Genomic DNA, 23,755 nt, shown 5'->3' with positions numbered 1-23,755 from the left:
GTAGTTTCCCAAGATTAAGCAACTGACGTTGACCCTTAGCGTGGCGCATTAGAGCAATCAGAAGACCGCTAGATAAAGAAAAAAAAATTCAGTCGAACTGGCTAGCTAATTTCTCCTCGGCAAGGAGCTAGGTGTATTACAGTAGTAATGTCAAACAGATGTTTAGCTCCTCTCCCAACAGAGAAGGGAAGTAGCTTCATTGGCAGTGTCGTTACATTGGGCGTTTTCTTTGTAAAATGATCGTGTGTGCTAACCTGCTCACCGCTGACCTGAGGTGTTTATTTCCTGTGTGCAGCTGCCCCCCGCCTAAGGAGTGCTGCGCGCAAGGCTGCTGTGCCTACAGACCACCCCTGCCCCTGCCGCCTGCCACGAGCTTCGTCTTCTGGAACCACTGGTACTTTGGGTGAGCATCCGACACCTACTCATAGCCAGCTTCTGAGTGCATGCCTCATAATACCAACACGCTCACATTTGATCGCTACAGATAAAACCATTTACTTGATACTGAACAAATACAGGGTGACAATTATTGAACTATATGAAGTGAAATCGTCATAACTTCCGAACGGTTTGCGTTTGGACATTCAAACTGCGCCGTTGGAAGCCCGGCATGATGGAAACTAGCGTGGTTTGATTTAGCGACGAAGTCCACTTTCATCTGACTAGGTTTGTCAATAAGCAAAACTGGTGCATTTGAGGGACTGAGAGTCCGCATTTCGCGATAGAGAAGTCTCTTCACCCCCAATGGGTGACTGTGTCGTGTGGTATGTCCAGTCAAGGAATAGTCGGTGCGGTATTCCTTGACAGTACGTGACTACCGAACGGTACGTGAAGGTTCTGGAAGGCGATTTCATCCCCATTAGCCAAACTGACCCTGATTTCCACAAGATGTGTTTCATCAAGACGGAGATCAACCCCATTGAAGCAGGAGAGTGATGTCCTGGAGGAGCACTTTGGGAACCGCATTCTGGTTCTCGTGTACCCAGAGGCCACTGGCATTGGCCTCGATTCTCCGGATCTGAACACATGCGACCCTTTTTGTGGGACTATGTTAAAGAGAAGATGTACAGAAATAAGCCCAGAACCACTGCTGAGCTGAAAACAGCCAATCGGAAGGTCATCGACATTATCGATATTCCGACACTTCAGTGGGTCACGCAGAATTTCGCTATTCGTCTGCGCCACTTCATCGCCAATGATGGCATACATATCGAACATGTCATAACCTAAATCCGAATATCTGTAGTGACGTTTACATGTTGAATAAAGTGTGTGCACGCCATGGTTTGTAAGTAATTTGCGTTTTTTTTCAGATAGTTCAATAATTGTCGTCGTGAACATTCGTTGGCAACAGTTTAACCATCGTGTTAGTGGAAACAATAAAACAAGATTATGGGCACTGAAATGTGATGAATGTGTAACTGAAATGAAACCGAGACACTGAGAACCATAAGGAACCGAAGCACATACACAAGCTTTTGAGAAAAATAGATGTTTGTGAAAATCAGTTTTACAGGCAAAGCACCGTTCTCAAAGGTTTGATTTGTTTTCTAGCCAAGTCGCATCATCCTATATTTCCTATAAAAAATAATGTACCCACTTCATACTATGATATTTAATTAATGTTTAGGATTATTATAATTATTTATGTTAATTCACAAAATTTTCACGTATAGGTTAGGGACAATATGGTCTTTCTGACTCCTGTGTAGTTTGCAATTAATGTGATACTAGAATCAGAACTTAAAGAACAGATTCTAAATCTACCACACACACAATTATGGCCTATCCCAACACTTCATGGTCCTCGTTATGATCGTTTTCATTACGCGCATTACCTGGCTTGAGGTTCTCAAGAACTATCTGTTCACTTCACACAAGAAATCAAGTAGTTTTTTGAAGGCTTTGTGTTTCAAGGTTGATATCTACCTTCGATTGTCCTATTTGGGAACTACATTTCACAAGATATTTGCACACTGTAGGGAAATAATAAATCGTGGTTCCCCTCGATGTGAATTGAGGAAAATGATGGCTTCCCACGACTCCAATTAACGATATGTTACTTTAAATCACAGTTCATGGCAACCTGTTGAAAACTTCATCACTGTAAAATTTCTGAAATGTACATTGTTACCACAAACAACTTTTGGTTTGGTTGTGAGGTCATTAACACTCTTAAGGATTCTGAAATCCTCAGCGTCCACTGTACAGACTGGACTGCTGAACCATAGAATGAATTGCGTGGGGCGTGCCTTCGAGAGCTTCCAGTTTTTATGAAGAAATGGATGTAACTGTAGCCAGTGAGCGTTACTACAGCGATGAACATTTTGCTTTGAGCCCATATGCAAGTGAATATCAGAGAAATGGGAGAGTTCGAAAATGTTCATGTATACAGTGTAGAGGTACAGCACTGATAAAGCTGGTTCACCGTAATATCAACACACGCCAGGAGCATGCATATGTATTACAGACTCAAAATTAGTAATGGTGTGCTTTAGACCTATTTGGTTCACACCGCTTCAATTATATGAATATTGAAAATTGGATGGATAAAAACAAATAAAAACAACGTTTATATTTTATGAAAGTATATGATTTTTTAAAGATTGAAATATGTGAACTTCATTTAACACATCGCCTAAACACCAATTTACATATCTTCTCACGGAACTCCCCATTATTACCAAAAAGTTTTCAGATTCTTAGTCACATCCCTTAAATGCTGAAGGTTTAATGGTTTTGTAGCGAAAACATTATCTTTCAGTATCCCCCACATAATATAATCATACCGTATGAGGTCCACTGATCTTGGTGGCCAATCGTTTTTACCCCAGCTTCCTACCACTCTTGAAAATTGTCATCCAAAAATGCACGTACATGTATCTGTAGTGCAGCGGAGCACCGTCTTACTGCCAGCTTCAAGTACAGAGGTAATTGTCTGTGTTTCAACAATAACTTCTCTTAACATAGCAAGACACCTTGCCGCACTAACAAACAAATAGAAAAAATAAGGGCCTACTACGTTTTTGCTGCCCATATCGTAACTTCAAGAACGTTTAACTTTCCTCAATAATAAATTGCGTATTTCCAGGAGACCAATGTAAATAGTTGTGTTTAACTCTTCCATTAACCTAAAACTTGCTTCGTCTGAACAAAGGATTGTTTTGTGACAATTAAGATCACTTTCACTGCATATCACACACCACTCGCAAACTTCACGCCTTAGATCAGTATCGTCATGACTTAGGGTGTGTAGTAATTTACGCTGATAATGTAGTAATATTTTTAACATTCTCCTTAAACTCCTTTCGGAAAACTCTTGTTTTTTGAAGCTCTTCTTGGAAATTGCTTGGCTGAAGAAACGAACGCCTGTACAATGAGCTGCAGATTTTCTTCAGTAGTCAGGGCCCATTTATTTTGGACGGCCACTGCATAGTAAGATGTCTCCTCTAACCTACTTAATTTCGACCAAATTTTCACCACAAAAAAAAAAAAATGGCTCTGAGCACTATGGGACTCAACTGCTGTGGTCATAAGTCCCCTAGAACTTAGAACTACTTAAACCTAACTAACCTAAGGACATCACACACATCCATGCCCTAGGCAGGATTCGAACCTGCGACCGTAGCGGTCGTGCGGTTCCAGACTGTAGCGCCTTTAACCGCTCGGCCACTCAGGCCGGCTTTTCACCACACTTGTAAAGCAAACACGCACTCTTCTGTAGGCAATTTTCTCTTCATAACGGACACCGTTCGCCCTTACAATGTACACACTTATGAGGCCAAGACGCAGACTGACACTTGTCAGTAACAAACAGTTCTGTCATCAGTCTTTAAGCAAATTTCGCTGTGCACAGGTTTCGCGATTTTTCAGTGTGAGATGAAATTAATTAATTCAATGAATTTAACCATGGCCAGAAACGCGAAGGGGTTAACTGACTTATGCCGCACTGGCTACTTTAAAAGTAAAATTTTTGGTAACATAAAAACGATATAAGAATACTATTTCTTTCTGATGGTAGTTAGTTTTGTATTTCAGAGATCATTTTGCATGGTAGATCATAATGACATGATATGAGTCATGTTATATTCACATCACAAATTAATTTGTGCACATGGTTACAGTCTGAACATTTTTAAGTTTTTATCACAAAAAGAAAAAAATATGTACAGATGTGAATTAGTAATTCCTGCCCATCACCTTTTACACACTACAGTAATAGAAATTCTTCCACGGGATAGAAGAGAAACTTTTCACTTTGTTTCCAATTTTTATTTTTTTGTCTGTCAGACACTTTGTATCACTATATACGTTATCAAAAATTTTTGTTGCAACATTGTGCACCCATTTTTGTCCAAAAGACAGCATTAATGTGGACTAACGAATGTCACTTTTGCTTCTGGTATTGTCACTATGTACAACGATGCAGTGAAATGTAGTGAATTATTTACAACAAACTTCAAGGTGGAATAAATATAGCGCGAAAATTAGCGAGAATGCAACTCTCCTTAAGTATACAGTGTACTTTTCTGGCTCAATATTATGTAAAAATCAACACCTATTTCTTTCAGGCACTGTTTATAATGTATATGTTTTACAGATTTTTTGTTGTTAACAGGTAATGTAGCACACTTGCTAAGCAAATTAGAAGTATTTTGAATACTTTTGAACCTGCTTAGGGTTACTAAAAAAATTACAAAGAAATTGATGCATTTTTTTCCAAAATGCTTTCTGAAATTGAGGTACCATTTAATCCAATGTTATACGCTTGAAGGAGACCTAAGTTTTATCAGATATGCATGGCATGATGGCTGAGGTACTAGACCTATTTAATTCCACTTACTATGTATATTACAAAGATAAAGAAGCACATTCTACATTTTAATTTTTATAATTTTTTCCCAATACAAATGTTATTTTTTTCTATTATGTAGTTGATTCTGCAATAGAGCTTCGGTCTATTACGTAAGTAATGGACTATTGCAAGTTACAGAAAAAAAATTAGAGCAATGATTTATGATCTTTAGGAAATATTTGCACCTGAATTCTGAAAAATACAACTCGCGGGAAACTTCGAATGAAGATATAAGTCCAATAAAAGTGTGCCTCAGAACATTCCTGAAGCACAGTCTTCATCCTGCAGCATTTCTTCAAGCATCCTCTTCGCTTTCCTTTTAGCTCTTCTTGCTTCTTTGGTAACTTGAGGAGCGAATCTTTCAGCTTCATGCACCCGCTGTCTGCCACACGCACTTGTCACGGTCCTGGCGGCTCCCCCCGTCGGTGGTTCGAGTCCTCCCTCGGGCATGGCTGTGCGTGTCGTCCTTAGCGTAAGTTAGTTTAAGTTAGATTAAGTAGTGTGTAGGCTTAGGGACCGATGAGCTCAGCAGTTAGGTCCCATACGACCTTACCACAAATTTCCAAATTTTTTGTCACACGCAAGCTATTGATCTTCCATATTAGAGCCACATTTTAAGGCTCAATTTCTCAGCACTTCCAACCTTCCTACCACTCCATCATTGAAACATATCACTGCATCTAGTACACCAACTTTTAATGTATTTAGTCCTATAAAACATTCTTGGGTAATCCTTCCAATAGGAAATGGTTGAAACTTTCATTCCTATTCTGAGTGACCCAATGAAGATATTTACTAAACAAAACAGGGTCACTCGGGTCTCTAAAAATTGGATTTATTTCATTCATAACAGGCTCAGAAAGAGAATGCTTATGATGGTATATTTGACCACTTTATTTTGCTTTTTAGTAACCACACCAAGAATCTGTTCCTTTAGGGCAAAGTCCGTGAACAGGGTGGGCATCTGTGGACAACTTATGAATGTAGGTGGCCCATACAGCTTTTCTCATTGCTGTAACATCATTGAAAGGTGCAGGTCGTCTAATGGCCAGTCCATAATAACTCCGAAGAAGGTCTACTTCAGTTTTTATCAATCTGCTTTGGCCAGACAGAGATTTTCCATCAGATAGCAACTTTCCTTTCATTTCTCTTCGTAGCTTCCTCAATCTAGCATCCATCCTCTTTTGCACATGTCCACAACATCCTAGTTTTGTTACCAAGGTATCACCATAAACATTGAACTCTTTAATTTCATTGAAAACTTTAGAGTCCCCATCGCCCAGGTACTTCGTACATCTAACGTTATAAACGGGCACTGACCTCTGAAATATTTTTAGAGCTCCATCACGCTCCATACCTCCACTGTAACCATCATAATCCTTAGAACACTGATATTCAATATGTCCTTCAGTGTTACTATTTCAGGTGTGACAGTACTTAGATAAGCACTCAACACCAACAACCTTTCCATTCTCCAGAGAAGTAGCACTTACAACACCATTCGAGGAACGATGTTCTCGACGTTGTCATGTCCCATCAAGTGCAACAGTAATGTCCCTGGTTCCACTAATATTTACAGTTTCTTCTAGTGTACGTTTCATAGATGTTTTAGACACAACCGTCGAGGCACATAAAAGTATTTTTATCTACTTGCTGAACTTACCGGGAAGAGGAGGAAGGTCCATAAAACCACAAAACGTTTGAGCAGCCTTTTTCCCTTTTCCTATTGCACGCATTGCATACACTAACTTCAGATTCACATCATATGAATTATGCACAATGTTCGAAGTCAGTTTCGAGGTAGATTTATTGCAGGATCTACACAGAACAACTAATTTTGACGCTAAACCCTTATTGCTACTTTGTTGTTCAGTTATTTCCAGACAGCGTCCACCATCACATTGTTTACATTTCGCCACATCCTTTATCAAAGAAGATAAGAAGCTCACATCAACAACAACAAATCCACTACAAACAGAGTCATTCTTACCACAAAAATTTGAATCACCAGGATGAGTGCCTTTGGGAGTGTCTTCCCTGAAGAACTGATACATAGGTTACTTTCAACAGTGTAGCTTGCTTTGTTTTGGAACTGGTTACCACGGAATTGCCTTTTATTGAATTTCTTGATGCGTGGCATAGATCGTATTTATCTAGCACCTGGGCAACAAACATTCGGCAACACTTGAACAAAGTGCTCAGCGATACAAAAGTATATAATAGCAAATATAATCATTTACAGACACTAGAAACCTGCACTGTTATCAACATATACAATATATCGTACGTATAATCGCTGGAAGCAGAAAGTTCACATTCTTTTCGAAATAATACTGGTTTCTGTAACAGAAATAAAGGGGGCATGGCGGCATACATGACAGTAACTTTAAAATTTGGCATACGTATGTAGGTCATTTTTCATTTGAAACCCTATAATCCCCTATATATCTATGTAATCAGGAGAAACTACAGAATTTAATGAAGTCATAAAAATTTCGATTTTTCCACCGTTTATAAGTACCCTTTATCCTTAAACAGATGTCTACGAGATGATTGTGGGTGAAGTCCGCATATTCTTACAGCACATTTTTGTGCAAAGAAGGTGTTCTTTCTTAAAGACGAGTTATTCAAGAACATTATTCAATATGACAGTATTGAATGAAAATATGCAAGGTATGTTAACTTACTGATTTGTCTCTCCTCAAGATTTGCATTAATTCTAAGTGCAAATGTGGCTGAACTGTTTTAGGAATTCTGAACTGTGCTTTTTCGAAATGAAATTCTGATCAACATGGACACCTAAGAGTTTTGAAATTTCCACCCTATTTATTATCTCCTCACTATTTGTTACTCTTATCACTGAAGCAGTACACCTAGATGTGCACAACGAAATATGTCGCGTCTTTTCAAAATTGAGGGTGAGATTGTACGCTGAAAACCAGTCAATGATACTTTTAAGAACTTTGTTTACCATTTCTTCTGTTTCCGTATTTATACTTGGATTGATTTTAAAACGAGTGTCATCTGCAAAAATAACTAATTCTACTTGTTGCTTATTAGACAGAAGGTCGTTCACATATATGAGGAACAATAGTGGACTTAAGACTGAGCCTTGAAGAACGCCACACCTAATTACTTCCCAGTCAAAATTATGTCCCTGGACTACATTGGTCGAATTACGAGTACTAAGTACAACTATTTGCATTCTTTTGTTTAGATATGACACTCTCCTTTGGTTGGCTATAGCATCAGTCCCATCCAATTTCAATGTATCTAGGAGAATACTGTGATTCACACAGTCAAATGCTTTAGATATTCGCAGAATATACCAGTCAGTGCCGCTTTATTGTTTACTGCTTATAAAATCTGTTGAGTGAACATGCAAATGGCATTCTCAGTAGAGAACTCTTCTGAAAGCAAAACTGTGATTTTCTGAAGATATTATTGTTGCTAAGGCGAAATAATATTCTAGAATGCATCACCTTTTCAAAATTTTTTGAAAATTATTTCAGCAGTGAAACAGGTCAGCAGTTACTGACATTTCTCGTACCACCTTTCTTAGAGAGCAGTTTAACAACGGCTTGTTTCATTCTCTCTGGAAAAATGCGTTGATTTAGTGATGCACTACATATTTAGAATGAGATTGGGCTTATTATATGGGAGCAAAACGAGAGGAGGTTTCATTTTTGAGAGACTGTATAATTTTCTTAATTTCAGAAGGAGAAGTTAGTGATATATATGTTCGAATTTTATGAGCGTTTCTTCTTCAATATACTGCTGTGATTTTTCTCTTAAACAGTTAGTCTCTGTGCTTTCTACTATTCTTCATAAATTATTATTAAATATATTTGCTACCTGTGACTCATCATTTATAGCCCTTCCATTCAGTTCAATAGTGATTTTATCTTGTTCTGAGGATGTTTGTCCTGTCTCTCATTTCATTACGTTGCATGTAGCCTTTAGTCTGTTGTCGTAATTACTGATTTATGACATTATGTGTATGTTCCTTGATTTTTGAATAAGCTTGAGTAGTAATTTGAGTATTCTTTATAGTGTGCAACTACTGCAGGATGTCCACTTGTTCTTGCTAAGATGATACACTTGAATCCTTCTAGGGTTCCCTGGTGTTTTAAATGTTGTTCATGTCCTTTACGATTTGCTCATACAGAAAGCTATTTGCAAATAATGATATGAATTTATCATGGAATAGATTAAATTTTATATTAGTATTTGGTTCATTATAAATTTGATCCCACGTTATCTTATGTAAACGGTTCTTAATAACATTAGTCCTGGAGTCATTAATTATTCTAGCTGATTTTCATGATGATCAGAGAGTTATTTCCTTACTTTGAGATTCACTGAAGAAAGTTTATTACTGAGATCAAACTGTAAACTCCAAATAAGGTTACCAAATAATTCTCCCTCTCAGAATCCTTTTTCAAATCTTAACTGAAGTCAGCACAGACTATTAACTGCTAGCTGCTGTCTGACAGACAGCACAGTAAGGAGTCAAGATTCCTCATAAACAGTTCGAAAAGTCCCAGTGAGGTTCTATATACAGTCACAATTAAACGTGAACTATATTTCAATAGTAATTCAAAAGCACACACCTCTGTTTGCTGACAATTACAAAATCTACTTGTCTCAATAATTTTGAACTTGTGTTCTGTTTTAATATATGTAACAATTCCTCCTTTTCCCATATTAGTTCTGCATGAGTACACGGCTTTAGTGTAACCTTTTATATGTAACTTATGTATATGACAAATAAATGGTGCAGTCTGAAGTGTTGATGACAAACGTTTCTAGATGACATGAAAAAGTATCTCTCCTATTATAATTAAGTTTCCCAGTTCATGGTAAGGACATGCAAAGTGGTAGCGATGTAGGATGTATCACTAGTGCTTATGTATAGTATTGCATTTTATTAAGTGACAGAACATATAGTGATAAATATAATTTTTGCTTGGTAATTATGAACTAAAAAAGCATGGTTAGATAATTACCATTTATACTCGACAGTTAAGAACTAAACCGTTTTTACGTTTTCTGACACTACTATCTAAATGCTTATTTCATCTTGGATTTTCGTACTTTAACAGCTACAAGTAGCGAGATCCATTCATACAACTAATAAAAAATTTAATCACAATGTACTCGAATCAGATTCCAAGGAATAACCTTAAAAGTAATATACATCTAGTACAAAGAAACCTCACTAAAGAAGTAACAATGGAAAAATATGGGTTCGTGACTGATGCTTGAGTTGACCCACCAGTGTCAAGCTATGTGATAATACTGTTTGTTAATGTCATTCACATCATAGTTCGTTTGTCTGTGGAATGTATCTGCAGATGGTTCATATATGTAGTATACCTAAAAAAGAATTGTTCTTGCTGAAAGATAGTTTGCATCGGGGTCACCTCATCTTTGCATGTGTAGCTGAAAACATGCACTTTCTTTCATCCACTGGCAACTTACGTTAGATTTTTTCTGATAACGTCTCAATTAAAAGAATCTTCAACATGGTTTCAGAAGTTTTAATGTATTCCCAGGAAGCATAATTTTCACCCATTTTTTTACTTTTTCATTTGATCTTCTTCTTCTGTCTACTAAGCTTGTGGAGTAGGAGAGGTGCTGGAACAAGAAGTTAACTACTATTTTAAAATAATTTGTTTATTATACTAACACGAAAGACCAGGAATTTCGATATTAAAGCTTCCTGATTCCTCTTGTAATTGAAGTAATGCATTCATTCACTTTCACTAGAAAACTACGATAGTTTAATTAAGGTTTTTAAATTTAAGTAAAATCTTGCAAAGAATTAAAATGTCAAAAGCTTTCGTAATTTGAAAATTCTTCAAGCAAAACTTTACAATAAATTAAAAAAAACATCAAGGCATTTCAAAATTTAAAAGAATAAAATCACTTTGAATATAAGCAATGAAATCTCAAAACTAGGCGAACCACTTTGACAGTAAGCGGAATTAAGGCGTTTGTATCCAAAATGAAGCCTTTTACGTGGCAGCATTAATGCTAGATTGAGCCCTGTGCTCACATCACTTATACAAGCCACCCCTATGGCTGCCTAGTGAGCCTGACACCAATTACTGCAACCTGCAGCACCACCCCTGAAACTAAGGCCACAGTCACTGCCTTCGTCCTGGAAGTAACTTAGTGAAAACTTAGCTGTTAAGCACACCCACTAAACCTGAATCTGTTTATAAACTTTTAATACGTAAATCCACCAGGACGGCATAATTAACTGATACTTACTTCATTTAATTTCAAACAAAGAATCTGGCTAACCAAGAATGTTTATTAATAAGGAAAAAAGCCCAGAATTAAGTATAATTATTAATTTAATCGTAAGAAATACCTTCTGCATTATCAGTGTTTTAATCAACAGCTGCAGCGGATAGCTATAGCAGCAGCAAATAACATGTCAGCAATAACCAACAGCTGACACCACAGTTCACTACTCACAGTAAATCGGGTTAACTGACAAATTAAATGACAGTAATAACTAGAAAATTTAAATATTGTTAAATAGCACCTAAATCACTTGACGCACTGCCATCTTTAAAATCAATGAATGGTTTTTTCATCGCGTTACTACGCATACACCGAAACAATCACTTAACTAAAAAAGATTCTGTCTTGTAACCAGGATGGCGATCCTCAAACAGGTTTACTACAACACGTGTGTTTAGAACGGGGCAAGTGCATACCAGCAATGAAACAGTCACTGCGTCCCTCACCATTGGTACAGTAATTCTATTCCCATAGACATGAGCACACTTACAGGTGCCTCCAAAGCTGGCCCCATTCCACCCACCATTGGGAAAGCTTGTTCCACAAGCTCTGCACCTGGAGTGATACATTCAGTAGGGAACAAACAACAATTACATTTGCCGAAAACCGCGCTCCATAAGCCAAGATAACACACGCCGAGCGCAGACACGGAGAACTGTACACTTCCTTCTGCCTGGCAGAGCCGAACACCAGCACATACAACCGCGCGCCCACACAGGACACAACACACAGCTCCGCGGTGTGCGGCTAGTCGGTCGGCGGCTCCAGCTCTACTCCCAGCTGGGAAGGGCGTTCACTCTCTGGTCGCGTCATGCTTAGCACTGTTGATATTTTTAAAAATATAGGGAATCAGATATATCAATATTTAAAAAAAAAATCGCTATCGGCTCTCGATACATCGAAGAAAAGTGTCGGTATATCGTCTGCACATTGTAAATGTATTGCCAGTTTTAACGCTGTATGTTTAAGTATCGATTCAATTATTCTTACATCTTCTGTACATCAACAAGCAGCAGCCTGACTATCCCTCTTAGAGCAAGAAATGAAGGAAAACGATGCACGTTCGCGCTTGGCGATAACGACTTAGCTAATAATGGTAATTGCATGGAAGTGCCGCAATAAAAAGTGTCAGATGGGTCCGTCGTTCAGTTGCTCACACATCGGATTTGCTCGGCACCCTTCATATCGGCTTCTCTGTTTGCCAAATATACTTGCTTCAAAGAGAAAGACTGGACGTGTTTCCACAGAGTGAAAGTAAAAATATGTTCCACTTCAGTTCTTTCTTCCCAAGGCACTGGTCTCACTGTCTCCCGCATCGCCATCGTGCTCGGCCTTTTAACTAGCCCCGACGAATTCGCAGTAATTGTAGGATCCCCGAAAATTGCGCTAGCCCAAGATATCAAACAAAGATAACTACAGACAATGAAGGAAAGGCAACTGCACCACAGCTCATTTAGTCAGGCTGCGCCATAAATTTCCTTTCTTAACAGTTCGGCTCAGTGCTTCCTCATTAATTATTTGATCTACCCATGTAGTCTTGAGCATTATTCTGCTGTACCACATTTGAAACTCTGTTCTCCTTTTTTCTGAACCATTTATTGTCCGCGTGTCACTTCTGTACAAGGCTACACGTCACACAAACAATTTCAGGTAAGACTTCCTAAAACAAGTTCACATTCGATATTAAAAAACTTCTATTTTTTTCTTTGAGAAACTTTTATCTTGCTATTGCTTGTCTCCATTTTATATGGTCTTTACTTCAGCCAACTTTATTTATCTGGCTACCCAAACAGCAAAACGCTTCGACTACTTTTACCGTCTCATTTGTAAATATTATTCCCTCATCATCTCCAGATTCACTTCGCGTACGTTCCATTAAATCTTTTTACTTTTGTTCATATTATAACCTATTTTTGAGACACTATGCATTCAGTTATACTGCTCTTTCAAGTCATTTGCCGTCTCTAGTTTTTATTTCTTATCCCTGAGCCGACCGTGGTGGCCGAGCGGTTCTAGGCGCTACAGTCTGGAACTGCGCGACCGCTACGGTCGCAGGTTCGAATCCTGCCTCGGGCATGGATGTGTGTGATCTCCTTAGGTTAGTTAGGTTTAAGTAGTTCTAAGTTCTAGGGGACTGATGACCTCAGAAGTTAAGTCCCATAGTGCTCAGAGCAATTTAAACCATTCTCCCTGAACTATAATTCCCTTTCTAAATTTCTCATTAGCTTTCTTTGTTGCTTGACCAATGTACATATTGAGTAACTTTTAATAGGCTATAACCCTGTCTCTCTCTCTCTCTTCTCAACCAACGCCCCCGTTCACGATCTCCAGTTCTTGCAACTGCAATCCGGTTTCTATACGAGTTGTAGATAACTTTTCGCTGCTTGTATTTCATCCCTGCAACCGTAACTTACGAAAGGACCATCAGACTTAATAATCACGGATTTTGATGAGTCTTATGTTATAGAGGAACCTGTCCTGAGTACCAGGCTAACGGCTTTTCATGCGACAGCCTCAGTTTCCCATAAAATCGATGCTAGTTTCATGTGTAATGTTTCAATCAAGCAAGTGTGGAGTAGCGATTAGTTTTCACACCTACCACGTTGGTGGCGCGGGTTCAAATCTCACATGTTATTTTTTTATTTTTTCAATTTCATGTACAGAATATTATTAAATACATAGTATATGTCTTGCAGAATTATTCAAAAGTTGTAATTTTGGCGGCAGTAATTGCAATAACGAATCAACCACTGCAGCATACTTTTTCAAATCTGTTTCCCGTTAGTTACAGAATAGATTACAGAGTCTCATTACTTGCTATCACTCGCATCTCTTGCTGTGACAGGACAGAATTCTGGGTGATATTCGTGTGCAAGCAACTGGAACACGAATCCGTTGAACACCTATTCCCGATATCGCATGACTGGAGGGCTGGATTGTTACGTGTCGAGGCTGGAATGGAATTAATCTAAAATTTCTTTTAAATGGGTTTCAGCAGTAAAAAAATCAAGCTCTCTCGGACGTTCAAGTCCCGTCGCCTGCTGTATGATGACAGGAAACAAACGCCGTCTCGGTCCTGTCAGAGCTCTGGATCTTGGTCGACCCCCTAGGAAGACCTCCCGCAAGAGCGGGTGGTGAAACCTGAACCCTGGCTAAAGGTGCAACACACTGCACCACCACCCCTGAAACTAAGGCCACAGTCACTGCCTTCGTCCTGGAAGTAACTTAGTGAAAACTTAGCAGCAGGCTTAATGGCTTAAATTTCCAATGAACAGTTAATATTTTTTATCAAGCCTTTTTAGCTCTAATGGGCGTGGCCCACGCCGGTAGCTCAACTACTAAGCCCTCCGATAAGTACAAATATCACAGCACAAGAAAGGGCGCTAGACCACTTCAATACTAGGGTAAGGTTGTAACCATCAAACACATAAAAGGCAGGCAAAACAGGTTCTATCTTTAGAAACAATATTCTTACACTTTAAACTTAATAGTGGCCAAGCTCATGATTACTAAATTAACCTAACAGGGCTCAGGTTTAGCAACAAGGCTTTTAAAACTCCCTAACCTAAACTTAATTCTGGCCAAGCTCCATGACCACTACATTCAAACAATAAATTACTGCTGCCCAGACGCTCTATACGCTCACAAGGCCCCAACCGCGACGCGATGCCTAAAGGAGCGCAGCAACACAGGCGAGGCAGACCACTGGCTACGCTGTAACCGTGCAGACGCTAAGGCGCGGCCCAAAGCAATGTTAAATAAGCCCGTGCAACCGTACCCCGCTCAGCAGGAGCGGTAAAGCACTCTTACATAAAATTTACCAACTGCGGCGGTGCAACATTTACTGTTCTACAGAAATGAAGCGCTCCACCGTAATACAGCCGCCACATAGGACAACATACAGACTTTATAATAAAAACCTTAGAGCCAGTTCAAAGGAACATTACGATAAAAGCCCCGAACATACAACATCCTGCACTGCCAGGACATTGGGACCACACAACACAGCACAGGGACGTCACAACTTTCCGCAATTTCCTGGAAAGTCTTACAGTTAATCCGGTTTTGAAATCTCTGCCTTATCGTCATATTATCTGAAATCTTCCAGTGTCTCCAGGTCTCTTGCATGTATTCACCCCTCTTACACGATTCTTACACGAAGTATCAGGGATTAAACAGTACTCTGTGTAAAATTGTACCAGGTGAAGAATCCTCTTTCCTTTCTTTACCCCAGTCCAAATTTCTTTACTTTTTTCCGTCTCTTCCTTTTCCTTTTATCGAGTTCCAACCCCCTATCACAGTTTAAATGTTCCTCTCTCTTAAGCATCTGAATAATTTTTTATTATTCCCTTCATCAGAATAATTTCATTTTATTCTCTTCACCGGGCAGTTGACATATACAATTCTTCTGCTGTAGTGAGTTTTTGGCTTCATGTCTATCTTTGCTACGATAATGCGAAGTCTTGTTCTTCCTGCGACCTTCCATCACTAATGTCCACTATATCTAACGTTAACCTGTACATTTCCTCTTCTAAAATCTCTAATCTCCCCGCATGATTAAGAGCTCTAACACTCCATGCTCTGACCCGTAGAATGCTAGTTTCTTTTTTTCCTGATGACGATATCCTCCTGAGTATTCCCTGTCCGGAGATCCGAATGGGGACCTATTTTGGTTCAAATGGCTCTGAGCACTATGGGACTTAACTTCTGAAGTCATCAGTCCCCTAGAACTAACCTATGGACATCACACACATTCATGCCCGAGGCAGGATTCAAACCTGCGACCGTAGCGGTCGCGCGGTTCCAGATTGTAGCGCGGACCTATTTTGTCTCTGAAATAATTTACCCAAAACGATGCAATCATCATTGAACCACAGAGAAGTGCTACCTGTTCTTGGGAAAAATAACGGCTGTAGCTCCACTTTTATCAGCTGTTTGCACTACCAGCACAGCAACGCCATGTAGACTAAAATTACAAGCCAAATCAATCATCCAGACTTTTGCCCCTGCTACTACTGAATAGGCCACTGCCTCACTTCAGGACCTCTCCACAGATACACTATGTGATCAAAAGTATCCGGACACCTGGCTGAAAGTCGCTTCGTGGCGCCCTTCATCGGCTGGAACTCACTCTGGTGTTGAGCCACCCTTAGCCTTGACGACAGCTTCCACTCTCGCAGGCATACGATCAATCAGTTGCTGGAAGGTTTCTTGGGGAATGGCAGCCCATTCTTCACGGAGTTCTGCACGGAGGAGAGGTAGCAATGTCGGTCGGTGAGGCCTGTCAGGAAGTCGGCGTTCCAAAACATCCCAAAGGTGTTCTATAGGATTCCGGTCAGGACTCTGTGCAGGCCAGTCCATTAGGGGGAAGTCATTGTCATGTAACCACTCCGCCACACGCCTGCGTTATGAACAGGTGCTCGATCGTGTTGAAAAATGCAACCACCTTCCCCGAATTCCTCTTCAACAGTGGGAAGCAAGAAGGTGTTTAAAACATCGATGTAGGCCTGTGCTGTGATAGTATCAAGTAAAATAACAGGGGGTGCAAGCCCCCCACCATGAAAAGCAAGACCATACCATAACACCACCGCCTCCGAATATTACTGTTGGCATTACACACGCTGGCACATGACACTCCCGGGCTTTCCCCATACCCACACTCTGCCATCGGATCGCCACATTGTGTACCGTGAAATCGTCACTCCACCCAACGTTTTTCCACTGTTCGGTCGTCCAATGTTTACGCTCCTTACATCAGGCGAGGTGTCGTTTGGCATTTACTGGCGTGATGTGTGGCTTTGAGCAGCCGCTCGACCATGAAATCCAAGTTTTCTCGCGTCCTGCCTAACAGTCATAGTACTTGCAGTGGATCCTGATGTAGTTTGGAATTCCTGTATGATGGTCTGGATAGATGTCTGCCTATTAGACATTACGACCCTCTTCAGCTGTCGGCGGTTTCTGTCAGTCAACAGACGAGGTCGGCCTGTACACTTTTGTGCTGTACGTGGCTAGTAGAAATCCTTGGGTAACAAAATAAATATTGAATTTAATTGATGAAAGGAGAAAATATAAAAACGCAGTAAATGCAGCAGGCAAAAAGAGGAATACAAAAGTCTCAAAAATGAGATCGACAGGAAGTGTAAAATGGCTAAGCATGGATGGCTAGAGGACACATGTAAGGATGCAGAGGCTCATCTCACTAGGGGTAAGATAGATACTGCCTACATGAAAATTAAAGAGACATTTGGAGAAAAGAGAACCACTTATATGAATATCAAGAGCGCAGATGGAAACCCAGTTCTAAGCAAAGAAGGGAAAGCAGAAAGGTGGAAGGAGTATATAGAGGGTCTATACAGAGGCGATGTACTTGAGGATGTTATTTAATCTGTATATTGGACGGAGTATATAGAGGGTCTATACAGAGGCGATGTACTTGAGGACAATATTATGGAAATGGAAGAGAATGTAGACGAAGATGAAATGGGAGATACTATACTGCGTGAAGAGTTTGACAGAGCACTCAAAGACCTGATTTGAAACAAGGCCCCGGGAGTAGACAACATTCCATTAGAACTACTGACAGCCTTGGGAGAGCCAGTCCTGACAAAACTCTACCATCTGGTGGGTAAGATGTATGAGACAGATGAAATACCCTCAGACTTCAAGAAGAATATAATAATTCCAATTCCAAAAAAAGGAGGTGTTGATAAATGTGAAAATTACCGAACTATCAGTTTAATAAGTCACAATTGCTAAATACTAACGCGAATTCTTTACAGACAAATGGAAAAACTGGTAGAAGCCGACCTCGGGGAAGATCAGTTTGGATTCCGTGGAAACATTGGAACACGTGAGGCAATACTGACCATACGACTTATCTTAGAAGAAAGATTAAGGAAAGGCAAATCTACGTTCCTAGCATTTGTAGACTTAGAGAAAGCTTTTGACAATGTTGACTGGAATACCCTCTTTCAAATTCGGAATGTGGCAGGGGTAAAATACGGGGAGCGAAAGGCTATTTACAATTTGTACAGAAACCAGATGGTTGTTATAAGAGTTGAGGGACACGAAAGGGAAGCAGTGGTTGGGAAGGGTGTGAGACAGGGTTGTAGCCTCTCCCCGATGTTATTTAACCTGTATATTGAGCAAGCAGTAAAGGAAAAAAAAAAGAAAAATTCGGAGTAGGTATTAAAATCCATGGAGAAGAAATAAAAACGTTGAGATTCGCCGATGACATTGTAATTCTGTCAGAGACAGCAAAGGACTTGGAAGAGCAGTTGAACGGAATGGACAGGGTCTTGAAAGGAGGATATAAGATGAACATCACCAAAAGCAAAACAAGGATAATGGAATGTAGTCGAATTAAGTCGGGTGATGCTGAGGGAATTAGATTAGGAAATGAGACACTTAAAGTAGTAAAGGAGTTTTGCTATTTGGAGAGCAAAATAACTGATGATGGTCGAAGTAGAGAGGATATAAAATGTAGACTGGCAATAGAAAGGAAAGCGTTTCTGAAGAAGAGAAATTTGTTAACATCGAGTATAGATTTAAGTGTCAAGAAGTCGTTTCTGAAAGTATTTGTATGGAGTGTAGCCATGTATGGAAGTGAAACATGGACGATAAATAGTTTGGACAAGAAGAGAATAGAAGCTTTTGAAATGTGGTGCTACAGAAGAATGCTGAAGATTAGATGGGTAGATCACATAACTAATGAGGAGGTATTGAACAGAATTGGGGAGAAGAGGAGTTTGTGGCACAACTTGACAAGAAGAAGGGACCGGTTGGTAGGACATGTTCTGAGACATCAAGAGATCACAAATTTAGCATTGGAGGGCAGCGTGGAGAGTAAAAATCGTAGAGTGAGACCAAGACATGAATACATTAAGCCATGAATACATTAAGCAGATTCAGAAGAATTTAGGTACCAGTGAGTTCTGGGAGATGAAGAAGCTTGCACAGGATAGTGTAGCATGGAGTGCTGCATCAAACCAGTCTCAGGACTGAAGACCACAACAACAACAACAGAGATTTTTAGGAGGGTGGAAATCTTGCGTACAGGCGTATGACATAAGTGACACCGAATCACTTGACCACGTTCGAAGTCCTGAGTTCCGTGGAGCACCCCATTCTGTTCTCTCAAGATGTCTAATGACACTGAGGTCGCTGATATGGAGCACCTGGCAGTAAGTGGCAGCACAGTGTACCTAATATGAAAAACATATGTTTTTGGGGGTGTCCTGATACTTTTGAACACATAGAGTACCATCTTATTGTGGTTGCACCTACAGTATGACTACCTACCTGTATCACTGAACACCTCGCTGAGGTCAGTGGATCTTGGGGCATCATTTATTACAGCATTTCAAATGATAGGCAATTATAAATTTTAGCAAACACATAAGACAACTCCAATTTTGCTTTGTAAAGATATTTCGCTGCCTCAGTCTGCTACAACGTGCTTGGTTAAGTGCATTTTCTGTTGTGAGCAAAGCCATATGTACATCAGTATCTATTTCTGTTCAGAATGCGTACGTGTGCAAAGTTTTCAATGACCATATTGTCTCTTTAGAGTTGCAAATCGAACAGGTTTTGCTTCAGTCGCTTATTCTTTTCCTTCTTACTCTTCTTCTACTTTACCATTCTCTTCGTTCATTTCGCATGAAACAGACAAAATTTCATGGTCAGTCAGGCTACCACAGACTTCCACATGATCGTCAAAATGTATGAAATCCTCAAATTCCATTCTTTCTTCCAAATCAGGAAGGAGTTTCCAGGTATTTTATACACCTGAGTCCATTTTTCCACTCATGTGTTGGCTTGGTTCAAATGGCTCTGAGCACTATGCGACTTAACTTCTGAGGTCCTCAGTCGCCTAGAACTTAGAACTAATTAAACCTAACTAACCTAACGACATCACACACATCCATGCCCGAGGCAGGATTTGAACCTGCGACCGTAGCGGTCGCTCGGTTCCAGACTGTAGCGCCTAGAACTGCACGGCCACTCCGGCCGGCACTCATGTGTTGTTGATGATGATGCTGTGGCTACTTGATGAATCGGCATTCTTGAAACTGATGAAGGAAATCGCCACGATAATTATTCATCACCCATGACTATCGCTGCGAAATTGTTGTTTGAGCGTCGGAGCACCTTTAATGCTATACAACACCATCGTCACATCGGCCTTTGAGGTACAACTAGAAATCGAGATTGCTCCCTGATCAGATGGCTGCAATTTGCGAGTTGGGTTTACAGGGGAAAAAACGAAGTTTCACATCATCCAGAGATAGTGGGCTATTGTGAACTGCGGAATTTTCCAGTAATAGCAGGATATTTTTGCGTCTGTTTTATCTTCTAATCTCTCTGCCCAGGCTCAACACCTAGTCATTGAAGAATTCTGTTGTCATCAACGCCTTTATGTTGGAGCGGCTGGAGATGATCTGATATCCTTGAGACAACTAGCATTAGCAGCTTTTGCTGTCATAAGAGGTTTCAGTTTCTGACTCCAGTCCATGTTCATTGGAAGCAATAGCGTTATTCCTTTTTCCTTACGTTTCCCTCTTTAAATTTTTCGTGCTCAAAACCGAAAGGTAGCGAGACACTTGAAAAAAGACTCTTTTATGAGTAATCGACGTGTTACCAGGATAGTGATTTGTTGCAGGCTTCCCAGTTCATTTTTCTATGCCAAACAATCTTTGAGATCACTGCTCGCACTATCTCCGTAAGTCTTCCTGGAAACTATGTTATGTCTTTTTTTCAGTTAGTGAGCCACCTATAACTAATGACCAAACTTTCAACGCCAAGGCTAACAGCACAGGGTAAGGTTGCTAAAGTGGTACTCCTTAAGGGAGAATTGCTGTATTTTGAAGAATAATTTAAACACCACAGCTTGTTTTGCATGCATTGAATCTTTATTTTCTTAAGCAACCAACCAGCTTCCAAACAAATACAAAAATAGTTTCCTCAGATTGAGTTTTCCACTTTTTTTAATCTGTATCTTTGATCCGATTAAACCAACTGGCTTCCTAATTCATACCTTCTGTAGCCTAATTCGTATTTAGGATACGATAATAAATCCATTGAATAATGAAGCAAAACATCACAGTATCAAATTAGGAACTATAAACACAATCTTATTTCCATAGCTACACATACTGAAATTACACATAGGAAACAAAATATAAATGCTTAACAAATTAAATCGCTCAAATTGGAATATGGAAAATCTGTTGATTTGAACACAGATATCACAGAAATATTACTTAATTTTACTTTACACACCAATGTAAAGGACATGTACCCAATCTTTTCATACGCTGAATCATGTCTTCTTCTCGAGCTTCCTTACACAGTTGAGATAACCGATTCACTCTGTCCTTTACTTTTTTATTCTTAAAGTTTTAATTTATCTGTCTTTCTTATAAGTTTGTGAACAGCTTTTTTTAAAAAATTCTGTTTGCCTTTTCTTTGGCTTCTATTTCCTTTCTGTAAGGACTTGATGTTAATTCCATTTTTGGTTTAAGCCGTTTCGTATTTCTTATCTATAACTGTTGTTATACATGGGATGGAGATAAAACGTTCAAGTAACACTTTATTTGTCGGCTGTTAATTTCGGTAACTGTTGCAATATCGTTTTCGGGTCCACATTCTTGAGACATTGCAGAAGATTCAGACTGATCATTGAGCGGTGTTGCAATGTTCGGCGGCCTTACAGATTTTCACATTGTTGCTTCAGTTCCATCAGACGATTCTTGGTCTGACTTATCAACAATACGTACAGTATCTACAAAGCCCTCTTGTTTGACGACGTTTCTATCACATAGCCACAAGCCATTTGCGTTAAAAACGTTTCGTGCTATGTCCGTACAAAGTGACCTGACATATGCATTATCGCCAATGTTAGCTTGTTTTATGACACTGCAAGCACGAGAACGTAGCTTCATTGTAGCTGTTTGTTTTTTAGTATTTTAAAGAACAATCTGTCCAATGACTGTAGACGATTAGTTGTGTGAGCAGGAAATGACTGCATGATTATATCATACTCACGAACCAGCTGAATTCCCTCTAAATGATGGATATGTGTGCTGCATCCATCCACCAAAAACAAATTTTTTTCTGGTCCCTTTTTCCGAATTTTGCACACTTTATGAAATGTTCTAGCCAGCCCACCTACAGTTCCGATGTTCTCCATCCATTGTTCAAGCATCCAGATGCTGTGTTTGATGGATGATGATGATCATGATGATTTGATTTCTGGGGCTCTCAACGGCGTGGTTATCAGTACCCGTACAAATTCCCAATCTTTTCACTTTACAGTTTAGCCAGTTCCCTGAATGATGATGAAATGATGAGGAAGCCGCGCGCAGTGGCCGTGCGGTTTAAGGCGCCATGTCACGGATTGCTAGGTCCCTCCCGCCGGAGTTTCGAGTCCTCCCTCGGGCATGGATGTGTGTGTCGTTCTTAGCTTAAGTTAGTTTAAGTAGTGTGTAAGTCTAGAGACCGATGACCTCTGCATTTTGGTCCCTTAGGAATTCACACTCATTTGGACATTTTTGATGAGGGCAATACAAACACCCGGTCCCCGGACGGAGAAAATCCCCTGTGTATCATGGAGCTGCCCTTTTTAAGACATCATTCATTCTGCTGTGCTTAAATATTACAATCGAAGGTATGAATTCACATGCTGCATTAATTGCACATACACATGTCGTAAGACCCTTTCCTGCACTTGTGATTGCACCCACATGGTGTTTACCTTTTCGAGCGATTACTTTAGATGGTTTGTGAATTGAGGATAATGCGGTTTCATCTAAGTTATATTTATTTGATTGGCAGTAAACATGTTAATGTTTTCTCAAATTTATCAAACAGCTCATTAACATGCTCTTTGTTAGACCCCTTCCTTCATGCCATCAATATTACTTCGGGAATTGGCAAGGACAAAGTGGGATTATCCTTTATAAACCTGTTCTTTATTGAAGGGATGCAGGTTGGTAGGCAAGTTAACTTAATTCGGTAATACTTATTCTGAAGAAACTGAATTCTAAATTAATTATATGCTGTGCTGTTTCACCTCCCATCTTTTCTGTCAAATCATTAGTTTTTCCAAATTTTGATGTTCTATCTAAAGTCTTCAAACAATGACGTCATGTAGACTTTGGTACATTATATCTTCTACATGCTTCATTACATTCAATGCCACCATTCCGATGTTTCAGTAAACCTCCTTCCATATCCACATGTTTCCATTTATTATAAACTTTCTTCATTGTATTGATCAGCTGAAACGAACAATTTTTAGTTGGTATATAATTTTTGGTATGTAATTTCCGTCAAGGCCTAAATCTTACCAGTAAAATTTGTTGAGTGTTGAATAGCCTTCGGCTTCCAATTATAGAGTGTTTGGAGGTGATTTATCTCTCGATAAATCGAATGCAGCAAGACACATGGGATTTCTTCGATTTATCGAAGACATTTTAAGGGATCGGACTTCTAGTTCGATTTATCGAGGTTATTAGCAAGAGCCATTGAATTTTAAAATCTTGGAAAACATTCTGCTTCCTGTTCCATCAGCTCTTTCTT

At 39.6% G+C, this 23,755-nt stretch overlaps 1 protein-coding gene across 1 annotated transcript in view; it reads left to right on the top strand.

Annotated features, from left to right (window-relative positions):
• Positions 1–236: 236 nt before the first annotated feature.
• LOC126176425 (uncharacterized) overlaps positions 237–23,755 on the top strand; it is a gene marked incomplete at its 3' end in the record, with an annotated part of 132,705 nt that continues 109,186 nt past the window's right edge. The window contains exon 1 of the mRNA XM_049923581.1: positions 237–403. Coding sequence (XP_049779538.1) covers positions 237–403 — 167 coding nt within the window. The remainder of the gene's footprint in view (positions 404–23,755) is intronic.

This window comes from Schistocerca cancellata, chromosome 3, assembly GCF_023864275.1.
Source record: "Schistocerca cancellata isolate TAMUIC-IGC-003103 chromosome 3, iqSchCanc2.1, whole genome shotgun sequence".
In the NCBI taxonomy this organism is placed as follows: domain Eukaryota; kingdom Metazoa; phylum Arthropoda; class Insecta; order Orthoptera; family Acrididae; genus Schistocerca; species Schistocerca cancellata.
The sequence above is the reverse complement of the archived record's forward strand: the minus strand, read 5'-3'. Positions and strand labels throughout refer to the sequence as shown.